Raw genomic sequence first — 19,474 nt, forward strand, 5'->3', positions numbered from 1 at the left:
GCGATTTAGTAAATGAGATTCTACTGTCTATTTTAATAGATGTTGTTATAATTATGCTATTAAAGTTATAGGTTGAAAATAGAGAAAATATGTTAAGAATATTTAAATGATATTAATATATTAGATTTCTCATATTATTTAATAATTATGTTAATAAATGAAAGTTATTTTAAGAATTTAAGTTTTATGACGTATTTAAATACTTCAAGTATTCTACTAAGTTTTAATGTGTTATCAGTATTTTAAGTAATTTAAATACTAAGAATTATCGATTTTAGTGTTAAACAAATATTGGTTTGACTATGTTTTAGAATTCCGAATTTAGTTAAGTAAAATATTAGCATTTATTTTAGTTCCAAACAATTTAGTGATAGTTATTTATTGAATATAGGTCTCAAGTTACGAAGTATTATTCAAGAAGAAACGCATCGAGGTAAGTAAATTTGATCATAAATTAGGATCATCACAGTTAGCTTATATGTATGTATTATTCAAGCCAGTTCTTTGATAGCCATTATTTATGAACCGCTCATGTACAAGCATGTCATCCAGCATAGCATATGATCATGTCATTTCGCATCATGTTTCAGTTTCAGAAATTATAGTTATGTATGTATTATGTCATGCATCTCATGTGTATAAGACACATAAGCCATCTTAATTTCAAGTGTAAGATAAGTTCAGATCAGTTAATAAGATGGCCATTCAGATGCATGGTACCAATGCAGTCCAGTTTCAGGGTGGTGTGCAAGCCACGAACTCAGTCGTGGTCCACCATAGTATGCTAGAATACTATCAGCAGTTCCCCTTGCTGCAGCGGGATGTGGGGCTGGTGCACAACCTTACACACAGGGTTAAGTGTGTTGGCCAGTCAGATAAGTAAGATAAATCAGTCAGTTAGTTCAGATAATTCAGTCATACATAGCATAAGCATTAGCATGAACAGTCATGAATTTTAAGTTCAGCATGTAAGTTCTTATGAAAATTTTATGTTTATTATGTTTTCGTTATGATAGATTTCTTACTGAGTCATCGACTCATTTTAGTTTATTTTCATGTTTTTAATTACCCAGGTGAAGATGATGATTACGAGCAGGCAGGCCAGGAGTAGAAGGAGCATTTTAGTTTTGTTCAGACTTTTTAAAATAAAATGTCTCTTATGACGAATTTATTCAGTTATTTTCTTTAATGTTTTTGGGAAGACATTTTTATTAGACCTTTTATTTCATAATAAATTATTTTAGTTTATTTTTCAATTGTGAAATTAGAAAATCGCTTGCCGGGTTTATTTTTATGAAAAAATACGTGACACACCTAGCCTACGGGAAGGGGGTGTTACAGGAGGATTCTTGGTAGACAACCTCTACCTCCAATCAGAGAGGCATTTTCTGAAGTGAGACGTGAAGATTGTTGTCGGAATGTTATGCTAAAAGAAAAGGGGCTAATGGAACAGTGGAGAACTTGGCTTTGGTTGCTGCTAATCTTACTGTTTTGGCTGCTGCTAATGCCTCTGTACAGCAATCATATCCCAATCAAAAATCTCGAGTATGGTGTGACTATTGTAATAAGCCATGCCATACCTGAGAAATCTGCTGGAAACTACATGGAAAACCAGCAAATTGGATGAGCAGCAAACCTGGACCTGGAAACAACCAAGTGATTCCTAGAGCAAATGAAGCCCAAACCAATGTTCTAAGTTCAAAGCAGATGGATCATCTTCTTCAACTGCAGAAATCCAATCCGATATCTGGTACTTCTATTCTAGTTCCTTGGCCCAAACAGGTAATATGCCGAGTGCCTATTCTAGTTCTTTAGCTTTTGCACCATGGATTATTGATTCAGGCGCATCCGAACCTATGACCAATATTTCTCAATTGTTTCAATCTTATTATCCTTGTCCGGGTAATAAAAAGATTAGGATTGCAGATGGGAGTTTTTCATCCATTGCAGGAACAAGTTCAATTAGAATTTCCGGGAAAATAGAATTAAAATTTGTCCTTCATGCTCCTAAACTTACTTGCAATCTTCTGTTTTGTTAGTAGATTATCTTGTGATTCTAATTGTCGTATCATATTCTTTGATTCTCACTGTGAATTTCAAGAGCAGAGCTCAGGGGCGATGATTGGCAATGCAAGGATGATCAATGGCCTTTATTATTTTCATGATACCCTATTAAGCAATAAACAAACTCAAGGCTTGAGTGATAGTACTAGTTCAATCCCTATTCGTGAACAAATAATGCTTTGGCATCTTAGATTAGGGCATCCTAAATTTTCTTATTTAAAATATTTGTTGTCTAGTCTGTTTAAAAATTTGGATTGTACTTCTCTTCATTGTGACATTTGTCATTTATCAAAAAGTCATCGAGTTCCTTATAACTCAAAAGGCTACCGTGCATCAAAACCTTTTTATTTGATTCATAGTGATGTTTGGGGTCCCTCTACGGTTACTACCTTATCTGGAAAAAAATGGTTTGTGATTTTTATAGATGATCATGTCAGCGGGAATGTAGTTTTCAGTCTACATATTTTAGTCATACCTTCCTTATTTAGCTTTCCTAATCTGTGTGTGTATATATATATATATATATATATATACTTCCTTACTTAGACAGATCATGTTCCTTACTTAGACAGATTATGTAAATAGTCCTAGTTTGCTTTTATAGACAGATTTGATTGCTGTAAAGTTGGCTTGATTCTAGCCTTGTATCACGCACACTTGTGCCTATATAATGAAAGGAAATCCTCAAAAAGGAGGTATTCAATCCAATTTGACATGGTTTCAGAGCCAAACCTTAGAAATATTTCGGGTTCTTCCTCGTGGAAATTTTTTTTCGTTGGTGGACACTAGTGCTACCATTGTCGGCACTGTCTGTGTGAATTGTGGCCTTCGATTTTGCTGGGCTGTGCTATTTCTTGGCTTTCGGCAGGTTCTGTGAAGGGTTTGAGGTTTTCGGAACTTTCTGTGGTGGATTTGTGGCCTTCGATTTTGCTGGGCTGTTTTTTCTTGGCTTTTGGCAGGTTCTGTGAAGGGGTTGAGGTTTTCAGAACTTTCTGTGGTGGATTTGTAGCTTTTTGGCAGTTTCTGTGAGTTGTTTTGGTTCCCGACATTTTTTGTTTTTTTGGTTCAAGGCAGTTCTCTTTTTTGGTTCTCGGCATTTTCAATTTTTGGTGTATTCTTTCTTGGCCGTTTTTTTATGAGCATCATGTCTTCACTCTTTTCATGTGAAATTCACAGGTAAGAATTATTCTGCCTGGGAATTTCAATTTCACTTATTTGTTTTGAGGAAAGAATTCTGGGGTCATATAGATGGTAGTGATCCCACTCCTATTGAGCTTTCTAAATTGGCTCAGTGGAAAATAAAAAATGCTAGGGTGATGACATGGATTTGAGGCTTTGTTGATCCTCTTATTATTCTTAGTCTGAGGCCATATAAGACTACTAAAACTATGCAGGAATACTTAAGGAAAGTGTATAATCAGGACAATTATACTCAACGTTTTCAGTTGAAGTACGAGATCGCCAGTTACACTCAGGGCGATCTCTCCATTCAAGATTATTTTTCTGGGTTTAATAATCTCTGGGGAGAATTTACTGACATGATTTATGCCAAGGTACCGAAAGAATCTCTCTGTTGTGCAGGAAGTTCATGAACAAAGCGAGATCAGTTTTTAATGAAGTTACGACCTGAATTTGAGGCCACTCGGTCCAACTTAATGAACCGTGCTCCATTGCCTTCTTTGGACGTTTGTTTTGGGGAGTTACTTCGTGAGGAGCAATGTCTTGCCACATAGGCCACTTATCAGCAAGACAAAATGTTACCAAATGCAATGGCTTATGCGGCTCATGGGAAAGGCAAAGGACGCGACATGCAGAAAGTTCAATGTTTCAGCTGCAAGGAATACGGCCATATTGCTGCTCATTGTGCAAGGAAATCTTGCAATTACTGTAAGAAGCCGGGGCATATTATCAAAGAATGTCCTATACGTCCCCAGAATCGTCAAGCTAATGTTTATCAAGCCACTGTGAGTCCATCTACTTCCGCTAACTCTACTATTGTTGGTGATTCATCTGCTCTTACTTCTGAGATGGTGCAACAAATGATTATTTTGGCATTTTCGGCTTTAGGGCTACAAGGTAAAGGTTCACTACCATCCTTATCTTGGCTTGTTGATTCTGGTGCGTCTAATCACATTACGAGTTCTTTTGACACTCTTAGCAATGTTCAGACTTATAATGGATTGTTGCATATTCAAATTGCTAATGGTAGTCAGTTACCTATTCATGTTGTTGGTGATGTTAATTCTACATTTATAGATGTTTTTGTATCTCCTGAGCTTTCTACTATTCTTATATCAGTAGGCTAGTTGGTTGATAATAACTGTGATGTTCGTTTTTCTCGTGATGGTTGTCTTGTGCAGGATCAGGTGACGGGGAAGATACTCGTGAAGGAGCCTAAAGTTGGACGATTGTTTCCTCTACATTTTTCCATTCCTGTTGTTATTTCTTTAGCTTGTAACACTATACACAATAAGGGTGAAGTATGGCACAAACGGTTGGTCATCCTAACTCTGTTGTTTTATCTCATTTAATAAACCCTGGTTTGTTGGGTAATAAAGATCAATTTTCATCTCCTCTTTCTTTTGATTGCTCCACATGCAAATTAGGTAAAAGTAACTCCCTTTCATTTCCTTCTCATGGCATTCATGTTGACCGATGCTTTGATGTGATTCATAGTGGTGTGGGGAATTTCTCCTGTTATTTCACATGCGAATTATAAATACTTTGTTACTTTCATTGATGATTATACCAAGTATACCTAGATTTATTTTCTACGTTCTAAATCTGAGGTTTTCTCCATCTTTCAACAATTCATCGCCTATGTTGAGACTCAATTCTCGTCAGGGATCAAAACTTTAAGGTCTGATTCAGGTGGCGAATATATGTCTCGTGAGTTTCATGAGTTCCCCCAACAAAAAGGCAATGTTTCTCAATGCTTTTGTCCTTATACACCTTAGCAAAATGGTGTGGTTGAACCGAAAAATCGGCATTTGTTGGATGTTGTTCGTACGTTATTGCTTCAGTCCTCTGTTCCGCCTAAATTCTGCCTAAATTCTGCAAAAATCAGTCGTTCTTTTCTACTCATGTTGAGTCTTTACCTGAGATGCATGTTTTGCCGCATTTTGATGACTTGACTTCTTCTCCTGACCGATTCAAACCTGGATTTGTGTATGAGCGACAACGACCAACTTTGCCCCTTCCTGAGCCTGATCTGCCACCTAACCCTACTCAAACTACCTCTTCTACGGGTGATCTAGACTTCCACACAGTTCCTCGCTGTTCGACAAGAGTATCTCGTCCCCTTGATCGGTATGGTTTTTCACATACCTCTCTCCATGCTACTTTGTCTTCCATTCCCATTCCATTAGGTTATTCTGAGGTAGTTAAACATGAATGTTGGCATTAGGTGATGGCTAAAGAACTTCGGGCTCTCCAAGACAATCACACATGGGATGTTGTTCCTTGTCCCGCTACTGTTAAGGCCATTGGTTGCAAGTGGGTTTACTCAATTAAGTTACGTTCTGATGGAACTCTGGATTGGTACAAGGCACGGTTGGATACTCGGATTTGTTGGGTATATTTGATGAATGGAAAATCTAAAGTTGAAATATTATTCAAGAATTGTTATAGTATGATCAAAAATCAATTTCATACAAAAATAAGCATACTTCGTACAGATAATGGTACATAATATTTCAACCAAGTTTTGGGAAATTTTTTGAAACAAAGAGGGATTCAACACAATCCACATGTCGTGACACCTCACAACAAAATGGCATTGTTGAAAGACAAAATCGTCATTAACTTGAGGTTGCACGGGCTATAATGTTTTATATGCATATTCCAAAATATTTGGGGGATGCTATTCTAACTGCTTGTTATCTTATTAATAGAATGTCTACCCGTGTGCTGAAGCATTTCACTCCTTTGGCATGCATAAAAAAACCCTTTCCTGATAATAGGATAATTTCTTATCTACCTCTAAAAGTATTTGGATGCACTATTTTTGTTCATATTCCAGCTCATCTTAGATCTAAACTTGATCCTAAGGCTGAAAAATGTGTGTTTCTTGGATATGCTCCCAATAAAAGAGGGTACAAATGTTTGAATCCAAAAACAAAAAAAATTCACATCAGTATGGATGTCGTTTTTGTTGAAAATCAGTCTTACTTTAACCAAACTTATCTTCAAGGGGAGAAAGAGAGTAGTGAAGATCAGTTTTGGCATACTTCTATACCAATGCCTAATGTTTTCCTTGACATTGACATCCCTCTACAAAACATTCAAGGAACTAAAATTTTAAATAGTGAAACAAAAGGAAATCCCAATTTGCCTGTACAAAGCACAAGGGAATCACAAACAGGGGGAGAATTGCTACAAAATAATCCCTTTTCTGAGCTTTATCTTTATACTAGAGGCAGGTATCATTCTAATACTAAGGATCATCCCAAAATTCCAGAGCAGAATCAATCATCACCTCCAAAAACTGGTCATTTGGAAATCCCAGGTAATCCTTCTACTACACTTCTAGTTGATCAATCTACTGACCTTGATGTACCTATAGCCATTAGGAAAGGAGTTAGAACCTGTACCACACACCTCATTGCCAAATATTTATCTTATCACATACTCTCTCATAATCATAAGATCTTTAAATCCAATATTTCTCACCTATTTGTTCCAAGGACCATTCAGGAAGCTATGGATCATCCGGATTGAAAGTTAGCAGTCCTTGAAGAGATTAATGCACTACGGAACAACGGTACTTAGGAAATTATTCATTTACCAAAGGAAAAGAAAACTGTAGGTTGCAAATGGGTGTTTACAGTTAATGCAAGGCTGATGGTAGTATAGAGAGATATAAGACGAGATTCGTTGCAAAAGGATTTACACAAACATACGAAATTGTCTATCAAGAAACTTTTGCTCCATTGGCCAAGATAAACTCAATCCGAGTGTCTCTCCTTAGCTGTACATTCTAACTGGACCTTACACCAGTTGGATGTAAAGAATGTTTTTTTAAATAGAGATCTAGAGGATGAAATGTTTATGGAATTACCACCAGGTTTTGAAGGTAATCTTGGCATAGATAAGGTGTGCAAATTGAAAAAAATCATTGTATGGGCTCAAGCATCTCCGAGAGCTTGGTTTGAATGCTTTGGGAAGGCTGTAAAGGGTCATGGTTACTGCCAAGGTCAAGCTGATCACACCATGTTCTATAAGCACTCAAGTGAATGGAAGGTTGCTATTCTAATTTTCTATGTTGACGATATTATTTTGATAGGTAACGACAACAAGGAACTTGAGAAATTAAAACAGATGCTTGCTAATGAATTTAAGATTAAAGATTTGGGTGACTTGAAGTATTTTCTCGGTATGGAATTTGCAAGGTCAAGAAAAAGTATTTTTGTTTCACAAAGAAAATATGTGCTTGACTTGCTTGGAGAAACAGGTTTACTAGGGTGTAAAGCAGGTGAGACACCTATAGAACCTAATCTTAAACTACAACCTACCAAGCCTAAAAAAGTAACCAATAGAGACCAGTACCAAAGATTGGTTGGAAGGCTACTTTACCTATCACATACACGTCTTGACATAGCCTTTGTTTAGTATGGTAAGCTAATTCATGCACTCACCAGGGCTTGACCACTTTAATGCAGTTCATAGAATCCTGAGATATTTAAAGGGAACTCCAAGAAATGGTCTATTGTTTGAAGACCATAAACATCTACAAGTTGAGGTATACACTGATGCAGATTGGGCTGGGAGTATAACCGATAGAAGATCAACTTCTAGTTATTGTGCCTTTATTGGTGGAAATTTGGTTACATGGCGCAGCAAAAAACAAAATGTGGTAGCTAGGAGCAGTGCAGAGGTAGAATTTAGAGCAGTTTCTCATGGAATTTGTGAAGAGTTGTGGATTAAAAAATTATTGGAAGAATTGAAAGTCACTAATCCACTACCTATGAAACTGTATTGCGATAACAAGTCTGCCATAGCCATTACTCACAATCTAGTGCTTCATGATAGAACAAATCATGTTGAGGTTGACAAGCATTTTATAAAGGAGAAGCTGGACAGTGGACTGATTTGTTTACCCTATATCTCTACTATTGAACAAGTAGCAGATATACTTACAAAAGGACTACCAAAGAAGCAATTTGAAAATTTGATCGGCAAGTTGGCTATGGAAGACATCTTCAAACCAGTTTGAGAGGGAGTGTTGGAAAGTTTCCAAATTTATCTAGTCAACTCTCCCTGGATTATAGGAGAAATTTCTCTGTAATTATGTAAATATTCTTAGGAGATATTCTTAGGAGATATTCTAGGAGATTTGTTAGCAATTGTCATTCTTTCCTTTTGTTATTCTTTCCTTTTAGCTTATCCTTGTAGTCTATAAGACATATGGATTGTACCTTATTTTAGTTAATAAGAAATACTATTCCAATTCTTCTCCACTTCTAGAAGAGCATTTGGAGGAGAAACGTACACCTCAAGATTGCTTTCTTTGGCTGGCTCACCTTCCATGGAAAAATATTGACTATTGATAAGCTGAGAAAGCGTGGTCTTTTTATAATCAATTGGTGTTTTATGTGTAAAAGAGACGGAGAATCAGTGCATCATCTTCTTCTTCACTCCAATGTGGTTAAGGCTTTATGGGATGATATCTTTACAAGGCTTGGTATCGCATGGGTAATGCCAAGGAGGGTAGTAAATTTATTGTCATGTTGGAGAGGTATTCGGGGCAATGGGAGGTCACTGTCTATGTTTAGTGCCTCTTATGGTGCACTTGGAACAAGAGGAATGGTCACTGTTTTGATAATAGGGAACGTTCAATGGGAGGGTTCAGGGACTATTTCTTTCCTTCATTGTTACTTTGGGCCTCGGCTATTGTATTGAATGGGACTAGTTTTAATGACTTTTATGTTGTTTTTCACAGCGCTTAACTTGTAATTAGGTTCATCTCCTGTATAATTCTTGTGCACTTGGGCCTTGCCTAATTATGTGGATCAATAAAATTCTTCTTACTTGTCAAAAAAATAAAAAATAACAACTTTCTATTGATTAGTTGTATGGTGGATATCTGAAGTAACAAACTTGAAAGAATCACGAGATCCTCCGTGATCACTGCAAATCTCTAATCATTGGTCACAGCAAAATGCAACCACTACATATGCCTTGGCTAAACGAGAGTGAACAAAAGAATCTTACACATTTACAACTACAAGTTTTATAGGTGCTTACAAGTACATGCACACACGCACACGAATGAATCAAATCTTCACTTATCTAGTCCACGTAAAGGATCTAAATTCCAATAGCAGTTTAACTCATATTGCTCCGAATGCAGAACTGATGGAAGAAGTTCACATCACTAGCAAGCTCAAGGACTTCTTGTCTATGGCCAGTTAAAGCTACAGCACAAAATTTTTTGTACATTCTAATTGCTAGATTTTTTTTTTTTTTTGATAAGTAAGGAATTTATTGATTGAAAGAAACTAGTCAACGCCCATGTACACAGGAAGTATACAAAATGGACTCCTAATCACATTCTAGAAAGCTTTTTTTTTATATAAGTAAGATATAAACTTTATTGATGTGAATGAAATAGGCATATACCTAGTACACCGGAAGTATACAGTTGAACACCTAGATACATTCTACGAGTGTTAAACTAAAGATAGGAATTCATGTATATCATCCCCATTTAATACAATAGCTGAAAACCAACGCAATAAAGTGTGCATAAAATAATTCTTCAGCTCCAACATTGTTCGTTCCTTGTCTTCGAAGCAGCGCATATTCCGTTCCGTCCAAATACACCACATGATACACAACGGAATCATTCTCCAAACTGCTGCCACTTGATGACTGCCCTGCAATTTTCTCCAACAACCCATTAGCTCCACCACTCTCCTAGGCATTACCCAAGCCACCCCGACCCGTCGAAAAATCTCATCCCATAGCCCTCTTGCTACATCACAATGTAGTAAAAGATGATCTACTGATTCTCCATTCTTTCTACACATGTAGCACCAATCCAATACAACACATCCTCTTTTCCTCAAATTATCCGTGGTTAAGATCTTCCCAAGGGTGGCATTCCAAACAAAGAAAACAACTCTAGAAGGCACTCGAGACCTCCAAATGTTCCTCCATGGGAATGAGGTGTGATCCTGAGAAATCAGAATTTTATAATACGCTTTTACTGAGAATTTCTTATGATCCTGGAGCCTCCATTTCAAGCTGTCTTGTTGTGCCATAGTAGACCCAAAAGAATGTAACAAGCTGAAAAAATCTGAAACCATAGATAATTCCCAATCATGAATATCTCTATTAAACAGAATATTCCACTGATGCGAGCCATGTGCAAATAATCGCACTTCCGCCACAGACACGTCCTTGTTAACTGCAATACGATATAAAGCTGGAAACACCCTTTCCAATGCGTGATCTCCACACCACACATCTCGCCAAAAACTGATTCGGTTACCCTCGCCTGCGACAAAACGGATATGATTTACGAAAATAATCCACCCCTTCCTTATAAACTTCCATAGCCCCACTCCATGCCCCCCTCTCACTTCTTTAGAACACCAACCACCCCAATCAACTCCATGTTTAGCATCTATTATTTCCCTCCACAAAGAACCCTCTTCCATATGATATCTCCAAAGCCATTTCCCCAACAACACTTTATTAAAAGTTCTCAAATTACACACACCCAACCCCCCATACTCAACTGGAGAACATACTGACTTCCAATTAACCAAATGAACTTTCTTCTCCTCCCCTAAGCCTCCCCATAAAAATGCCTTGAAGAGTTTCTCGATTCTATTCACCACCCCTACAGGCATAGGAAAAAGGGATAAAAAATAAGTGGGAAGATTTGTAAGGGTACTCTTGATAAGAGTGAGACGACCCCCTTTCGAAAGATACACCCTTTTCCATCCAGCCAACCTTTTTTCTATCTTTTCTACCACCCCATCCCATATAGCTCTACTCTTGAAAGTAGCACCTAGCGGAAGGCCCAGGTATTTCATTGGGAACGAGGACACCCTGCAACCCAGAAGACTTGCTAAATTGCGTATATTAGGGACCACCCCCACCGGTACCATCTCAGACTTGTCAAGATTCACCTTGAGCCCTGATACTGCTTCAAAACAAAGTAATAATGCACGCAAAGTTTGGACCTGACTCCTATCCGCTTCACAAAACAACAGTGTCGTCTGCGAAAAGAAGATGTGAAATGATACAAGAGCTACCAGAGCCATTTCCCACATGAAAACCAGATAAGAAACCCCCACTAACAGTAGCCTGCAACATCTTGCTCAGCGTCTCCATAACTATGACAAAAAGAAAGGGAGATAATGGATCACCCTGTCGCAAACCCCTCGAACTATAAAAAAAACCTGCAGGAGTGCCATTAACTAGCACTGAAAACTGGGCCGTTGAAATGCAAAAACGCATCCAGGAAATCCACCTATCTCCAAAGCCACACCTCTTCAATAAATACAAAAGGAAATCCCAGTTCACATGGTCATAAGCCTTCTCCATGTCTAGCTTGCAAAGAATACCTGGACTTCCCTCCCTCAACCTAGCATCCAAACACTCATTTGCAATGAGCACCGAATCAAGTATATATCTCCCATGAATAAAAGCATTCTGGGGCTTGGAGATAATATTTTCCAGTACTAGACTGAGCCGGTTAGCAAGGACCTTTGAAATAATCTTATAGACACTGCTAATCAAACTTATTGGACGAAAATCCTCAATATTCGACGCCCCATATTTCTTTGGAATGAGTGCGATAAAAGTCGCATTAAGTGATTTTTCAAACTTTTGATAAGCATGAAATTCACTGAACACCCGCAAGACATCACCTTTCACCACATCCCAACAAGTTTGAAAGAAACCCATTGAAAAACCATCCGGGCCCGGCGCTTTGTCCTTAACCATACCAGATATGACCTTGAAAATCTCATCTTCCACAAAAGGTCTCTCCAATACACTCACCAACTGTGAATCAATTGTCTCAAACGGTAAGTCATCAAGCTTCGGCCTCCAAGTTGCTGGTTCGGTAAGCAAAGTCTCATAATAATGTGCAATGTGACTTTCTAGATCAGCCGAAGAAGATAGCACCTGTGTACCTGAATGTAACAACTCAATCGCATTATTGCGTCGATGAGAATTAGCCATTTTGTGAAAAAACTTCGTACACCTATCACCCTCTTTCAACCAGAGGGCTCTGGATTTTTGACGCCATGAAGTCTCTTCTAACAGCAAATTCTGCCACAACCGTCACTTTTCTCAATAACTCCTCCTCCGAGGCCCTTCCCAATAATTCCTTACCCTCCAACTCCTCCAACTCCTCCAACAAAATAGACTTCTGATTGTCAATATGACCAAAAACTTCCAAGTTCCATTTCTTCAGGTCTTGCTTTAGAGCCTTCATCTTACCTGCAAGAATAAAACTCGGAGTGCCGCTAAACTGGTATGAAGTCCACCAATTTCTCACCATCTCTACAAACCCGTTCACCTTAAGCCACATATTCTCAAACTTGAAGTACCAGCGACCCCCTTGAATGCCACCACAATCTAAAAGGATGGGAAAATGGTCTGAGCTGACTCTAGCTAACGTTTTCTGGCTAACTTCTGGGTAGTGTGCTTCCCATAACAGCGAGACAAGAAATCTATCCAATTTCGACCAAACACGGCCATTAGACCAAGTATACTCACCACCCACCAAGGGGAGATCCATAAGATCCATATCAAAGATGAACTCAGAGAATTCCGCCATGGCCAAAGTGTGTCGATGATGCCCCGATCGTTCACTAGGAAAGCGAATAATGTTAAAATCACCCCCCATACACCACGGCACATCCCATAAAGAGTGTATTCCCGCCAACTCCTCCCACAACCGTCGTCTATCACTATCTATGTTAGGACCATAAGACCCTGCAAAAGCCCAAATCCACCCATCGCTCACATTTTTGAACAACACCGAAACCGAAAACTCTCCAACACATTCCTCAATCACCTCAACCACTCTTTTATCCCACATTAATAATACTCCACCTGATGCTCCTTGAGAGGCTAAATAAGACCAACCCAAATAAGAGCATCCCCAAATACTACGCACAATACTTCTATCAATAAGATCCAACTTTGTTTCTTGCAAGAATATCACATCTCCCTTCCATAGTCTCAATAGAGCTTTGATCCGAAGGCGTTTTTCCCTATTATTGAGACCCCTTACATTCCAAGAAACGAGCTTAGGCTTCATTAAAACTTAACTTACCCCTCCCTTTTGATCTAACCCTTCCACTACTCCCCTCCTTGACATCGTAATTGATGGAGCATGTTAGGCGTTTAAGTTCCCTGTCTTGCTTTGAAGCTGATTTCGAACGGCTAGCTTCAATAGCCACTAGAAGGGCCATAAATTGTTCCTCATAACCTCCAAAAGAGACCCCCGAATATTTTTAGTAACTCCTCTACCTTTTTAAAAATCCAATTCGTCGAATAACTCCCATAATCACTGGGAGGGAGTGTACATAAAGGAGTAAGAGTCCCCTCTTCCCCAATACTGTTCTTGGGAATCACCGAAACCATCAGTTTATTTGTTTCACCATTTACAACCATATTATTAATAGGAGAATCATCCCCAGCATCTAACTCATCAGATCTGCTCCTCACCAAAAGTGGAAGACCACTCTGAATCACATTACTGTCCCGCGAAAGCATCTCACCGCAACGAGGCAGCTCTCTATCCCTCAAACCAGACTGCTCATGCCCTTCTTCCACCACACAAAATTCCGAGAATTCATTTCCCATCAATATCTCTGAAGACAAGGACGCAGACGCACTCTCTAACGCCAGAAACTCCCCCTCCTCTGTCTCTTCCCGTCGGACCTCCTTCGCCGCCTCACCTGAATGGTCGTCCGAGTGTGTCGGCAGCTTCTGTGCCGGCAGGGTTGCCGATAATCCATTTATCGGCGCCACAGAAGCACCCTGGCTCTGGTCCGAAATCTCGGATCCGAGGCGGACCTCGTTTCCCATCTCACCAGAGGGGTCGACCGAGGTTGTCGGCCACTTCTGTGCCGGCAGGATTGCCGGTAATGAGGTTATCTGCGGCACTCTCTTTCCCTGGTCTGATATCACGGATCCGAGACCCTTCCCCGACCCGGCTATCTCCACTGCCCTCCAGACCTTCACAGGGCCTGATGCCTGACCCTTGCCCAAGCCCATTGTTCTGCTCAGCCCCATACCAGGCCCACCAATTCGGCCCATCACCTCCTTGCCTTTAACTCAGCGTTTCAGATGATTTATTTCATCTAGCACAATGCCGATCTTCTCCTCCAATCCCGTTAACATCTTCAAAATGCTTTCCTCATTTAGCCCTGCCAAACTGCTTTCTGCTACACCATGCCGCTGCACGTCCTCAGGTATGGTTACACCTGACACCACTAACGCATCCTGATACGGTAACTTCTTCAACACTTCACTGTACGTCCTTGCCCCACCTGCCAACGATGATGGAACACCTCGCTCACCATTGTTCTTCTTTGCAGCAACCATCTGAAAATCAGCCATCTCCATTAAAATGTCAGCAAGCTTTTTCCATCCCTCCCCCTTCCTTCCTTCCGGAATCACTAGCAAACCTCTTCTCTTATCACGACCAAATTCTGAGATGGAAATGAAACTACCATTAAAGTTACGTCCCTTCCTCACTATTATCACAGTGTCTCCTTTTCTACGAGTTTGCAGAAACTCCTGAGTACCCACTGTTACTGCACAATCCTTCACCATAGAACCCAGCCAACCCAGAGTTTCCCAGTCCACTGAAATGTACTTCACACCACGATGACTACTTTCTATAATCCTCCACCACTTTGCATTCTCCTTTTTGAGCTCGAACAACTTCTGATCAATGAATACCTCCTTGCACAACCCCATCTAAAACCAACCCACAGCCAATGCAAACCTAATGATTCAGAGGAATACACTAATCCCCTCAAGAGGGAAAGCCATTGATGAATCACTACCAACTGAAGTAAAAAGACTAAAACTGTACGGAGAGAAAATAGAGTCTCGGGCCTTTAAAACTTAATGCCTCTCCATACGCTGATCTCAAGTTTTTTTTTTTTTTTTTTTCTAGAAAGTTGAAAAGAAAATAAGAACTCGTGAACATTCCCTCCCTTTAGTACAATAGCAGCCAACCATTGAACTAAAGAAAACACAAAAAAATTCCATAATTCCCCCACATTTCATTCTAATTGCTAGATTAGACACCACTCTTAACGATTTTCTGAATACAGCTTCAACACCAGTAGAACACCATAAACCAAAACAAACAAAATGAGGAAAAGAACAAAGACCAAGTAAACACCATTGTCACAAATTTGACCATACAATTTATACAAAACTGATAAAAAGACATGAACTCAAAATAAACAGACAAAACAATTTACCTATGTATTTATGTGTTCGGTTGTCTGAGAGAGAGAACCAAATAGAAATAGTAGTGCAGATCACCAAAGCAAGTAACAACTGACTACTTGATATACCAAATAACAAGCTAGTCTTCATATAATAAATCTCATATCACAGTGATAAACCACTCCCCCATCACAAAAGAAAAAGAACACAAGTAATTATCTGGAAATCTAACAATAATGTAAAAAATCTAGTCTGCAACAACCAAGAAGATACCTTTGTTGCAGATCGAGCAATTGCTTGAACAATGGTTTCCTTACTCAGAAAGTGCACGGCATCTTCCAGAATCTGGATATCAAAATTAATATCATCTTAGACGGAAGAAAAACTTTGAATATAGACATGGGACATTGAAAGCAAATTTTTCTTTCTATAACTATCTCAAAATCACCTTTGATGCTTCCAAGTTGTAGTCGAACATAGAGAGAGAATACTACTTGTTATTCATGGATGTTCAACAGCATCTACATGCTACATACAAATGACAATTATACCCTCATGAGTTATACTAATTACAACCATGTCCTCTAACACTCCCCCTCAAGCTGGGCCATATTTTTTTTTTATAAGTAATAATTTATTCAAGAAATAGGCATAAGCCCAAGTAAACAGGACGTATACAAAGGAAACACCTACAACTTCCACAAACGAAAAGAAACTAAATGCCAAAAAACTAAAACAAGTGCAGAAAATTATCCTCCATTATAAACACTTTAACCCAAGAACTCAAAGTACTCAAGAAAAAATCCCTAAGATCTCCCAATGAGCGTTCTTTATCTTCGAAACATCTCCCATTTCTTTCAATCCATATGCACCACATAAGACAAAGAGGTATCATCTTCCAAACTCTCACCGCCTTCTTACAGCCCTTCAAACCCTTCCACCCTTCCAATAAATCCACAACTTCTCTAGGCATTACCCAATGTAAACCTGTCCAACTCAAAACCTCAGTCCACAAGAATCTTGACACTTCACAGTGAAGAAAAAGATGATTTACAGATTCTCCTGCCCTTTTACACATGACACACCAATCAGCTATAAACAGACCCCTCCTTCTAAGATTATCAGTAGTCAATACTTTACCCAAAGATGCCACCCAATAGAAAAAAGCAACCTTACTAGGAACTTTCACTTTCCATATACTTTTCCAAGGAAAAACACAACTACTATGACTTGACAAAAATCTGTAATAAGATTCGACTAAAAACTTAGCATTTCCAGCAGGGATCCAAACCATACTATCCTCTCTTTCAACCACCAACTTCGAACTGTAGAGTTTAACCAGCAGAGCCTTAACTTCATCCACCTCCCAATCATTGACATCCCTTTTAAAAATGATATTCCATTCAACCTGGTTATTATTACTGCAGTAAGAATCATAAATAGATGCATTATGATCCCTGGCAATTCTGAAAATTGAAGGAAAAACCAACTTGAGAGCAGTATCCCCACACCACAAATCATGCCAAAAGAGAATCCTCTTACCATCTACCACCTTCAATCTGAAATTATCGGAGAAGGAATCCCAACCTTTTCTAATAAATTTCCAAAAACTAACCCCATAAGCACCACTGGCAGCTTTAGAACACCAACCGCCCCACAAACTTCCATATTTCACTTCTATCACATTTTTCCACAGGGCTTTACTCTCCAAATGATATCTCCAAAGCCATTTTCCAAATAACGCTCTATTAAAAACCCTTAAATCTTTTATCCCCAAACCACCACGATCCAGTGGTTGACAAACCTTCTTCCAACTAACCAAGTGAAACTTCTTTTCCTCACCACAGCCTCCCCATAAGAAATTTCTAAATAAACTCCGAATCCTCTTTTCAACACTTGCCGGAAGAGGAAAAAGAGGAAGGAAATAGGTGAAAAGGTTGGACAAAGTACTCTTTATAAGGGTTAGTCTTCCCCCCTTAGACAAGTAGATCCTCTTCCAACCCGCTAACCCCCTTTCAATTTTTTCAATCACCCCAGTCCATATATTGACAGCTTTAAAAGAGGCTCCCAAAGGAAGCCCAAAATACCTCAAAGGCAAAGAAGAGATTCTGCACCCCAGTAAATTAGCCAGGTCTGATAAATTCTTAACATCACCCACAGGAACAATTTCAGACTTCGACAAATTAACTCTTAACCCCGAAGCAGCTTCGAAACATAGCAAAAGTGCTCTTAAAACACGAACATTATCCGAATCAGGCTCACTAAAAATCAAGGTATCGTCAGCAAATAAAAAATGAGAGATCTTTAAACAAATCAGCAAAAATCAAGGTTTATATATCATATAAACCTAGCTTGGAACAAATAAGCTTTAACCAACTATAACACAGTGGTTTGGTAAATATATCTGCAAGTTGATCAGCAGACTTCACAAAGAGTGTAGAAATGTCACCACTTAGGGCTCATTTGGATACAGAAACCATCACACCTCATCTCATCTCATCTCATTTCATCATCACAACTTTTCCAAATTCTCACACAAAATATAATAAACAATTCAATTTTTTCAAATCTCAAAACAATAATAATATTAAAAAATAGTATTCTAACAATATTTTATGTAATTCATCTAAAACCATCACATCTCATCTCACTATCCAAACGAGCCCTTAGTATCTTATCCCGAAGTGACAATCAATCTCAATGTGTTTAGTCCTCTCATGGAACACAGGATTAAACGCAATATGCACTGCAGCTTAATTATCACAAAACAACTGAAGAGGGATAGGAGCTGGACACCCAATCTCTTGAAGAAAGTGTTGCAACCATGCTAGCTCACTAGTAGTGTGATTCATTGCTCTATATTCAGCTTCTGCACTAGACCGAGCTAATACTGTTTGTTTTTTACTCTTCAATGTAACCAAGTTACCTCCCACAAAGGTACAATATCCAGTAGTCGATCTTCTATCTGAATGAGATCCTGCCAATCAGCATCTGAAAAAGCTTCAATTCTAAGATGTCCATTTGTTCTATATAACAATCCAAGGCTAGGAGCTCGCTTAAGATAACAAAGAATATGGATTGCAATGAAGAATATAGATTACAACATCCCACTGTGAGACCCTGGACGTTTGTAGAAATTGGCTCACTACACTCACTGCATAACAGATATCAAGTATAGTGATAGTAAGATAATTTAATTTCCCAACAAGTCTTTGATACCGACTTGGATCTCCAAATTGTTTACGATTTAGATCCATAGGAGTGTCAATAGGCCGTGCACCCAACATGCAAGTTTCTTCCAAAAGATCAAGTACATATTTTCTTTGAGATAGGTTAATACTTTTTTTAGATCTATCGACTTCAATTCCAAGAAAGTATCTAAGTTAGCCCAAGTCTTTTATCTGAAACTGATCATGTAAAAATTGTTTCAGTGTTGCAATTTCAGCTAAGTCACTCCCAGTAATTACAATGTCATCCACATATACAACTAACAATATATGACCTACATCACTATGTAGGTAAAATACCGAGTGATCTGTTCGGCATCTATGAAGACTAAATGCCAATATGGTATCAGAGAACCTCTCAAACCATGCTCGAGGAGATTGTTTCAAACCATATTATGCCTTTTTTAACTTGCACACTACTTCGACACTCCCCTGAGCAACAAACCCAGATGGTTGCTCCATATACACTTCCTCATTCAAGTCGCCATGTAGGAATGCGTTTTTAGCATCCAACTGAAATAAGGGTCAATCCAAATTAGCAACAAGAGAGCTCAATACTCAAACAGAAGAAATTTTGGCAACCGAGGAGAAAGTCTTGTCGTAATCAATGCCATAACTTTGAGTGTAACTCTTAGCAACCAAGTGGGCTTTCAGATGTTCCACAGAACCATCAGGATGGAATTTGATTGTATATACCCATCTACAACGAATAGATTGTTTACCAGGTGGTAGAGGAACAAGAT

General features: G+C 38.8%; 1 protein-coding gene across 2 annotated transcripts in view; it reads right to left on the reverse strand.

Moving 5' to 3' along the window:
- Nucleotides 1-19,474, reverse strand: part of LOC109002175 (calpain-type cysteine protease DEK1-like) — an 88,960-nt gene that overhangs the window by 41,176 nt on the left and 28,310 nt on the right. For both annotated transcript variants that reach the window (XM_035690169.1, XM_035690168.1), the window contains exon 19: nucleotides 15,778-15,849. In XM_035690169.1, the coding sequence (XP_035546062.1) occupies nucleotides 15,778-15,849 (72 nt within the window). The remainder of the gene's footprint in view (nucleotides 1-15,777; nucleotides 15,850-19,474) is intronic.

The sequence above is a fragment of the Juglans regia genome, chromosome 5, assembly GCF_001411555.2.
Source record: "Juglans regia cultivar Chandler chromosome 5, Walnut 2.0, whole genome shotgun sequence".
Classification (NCBI taxonomy): domain Eukaryota; kingdom Viridiplantae; phylum Streptophyta; class Magnoliopsida; order Fagales; family Juglandaceae; genus Juglans; species Juglans regia.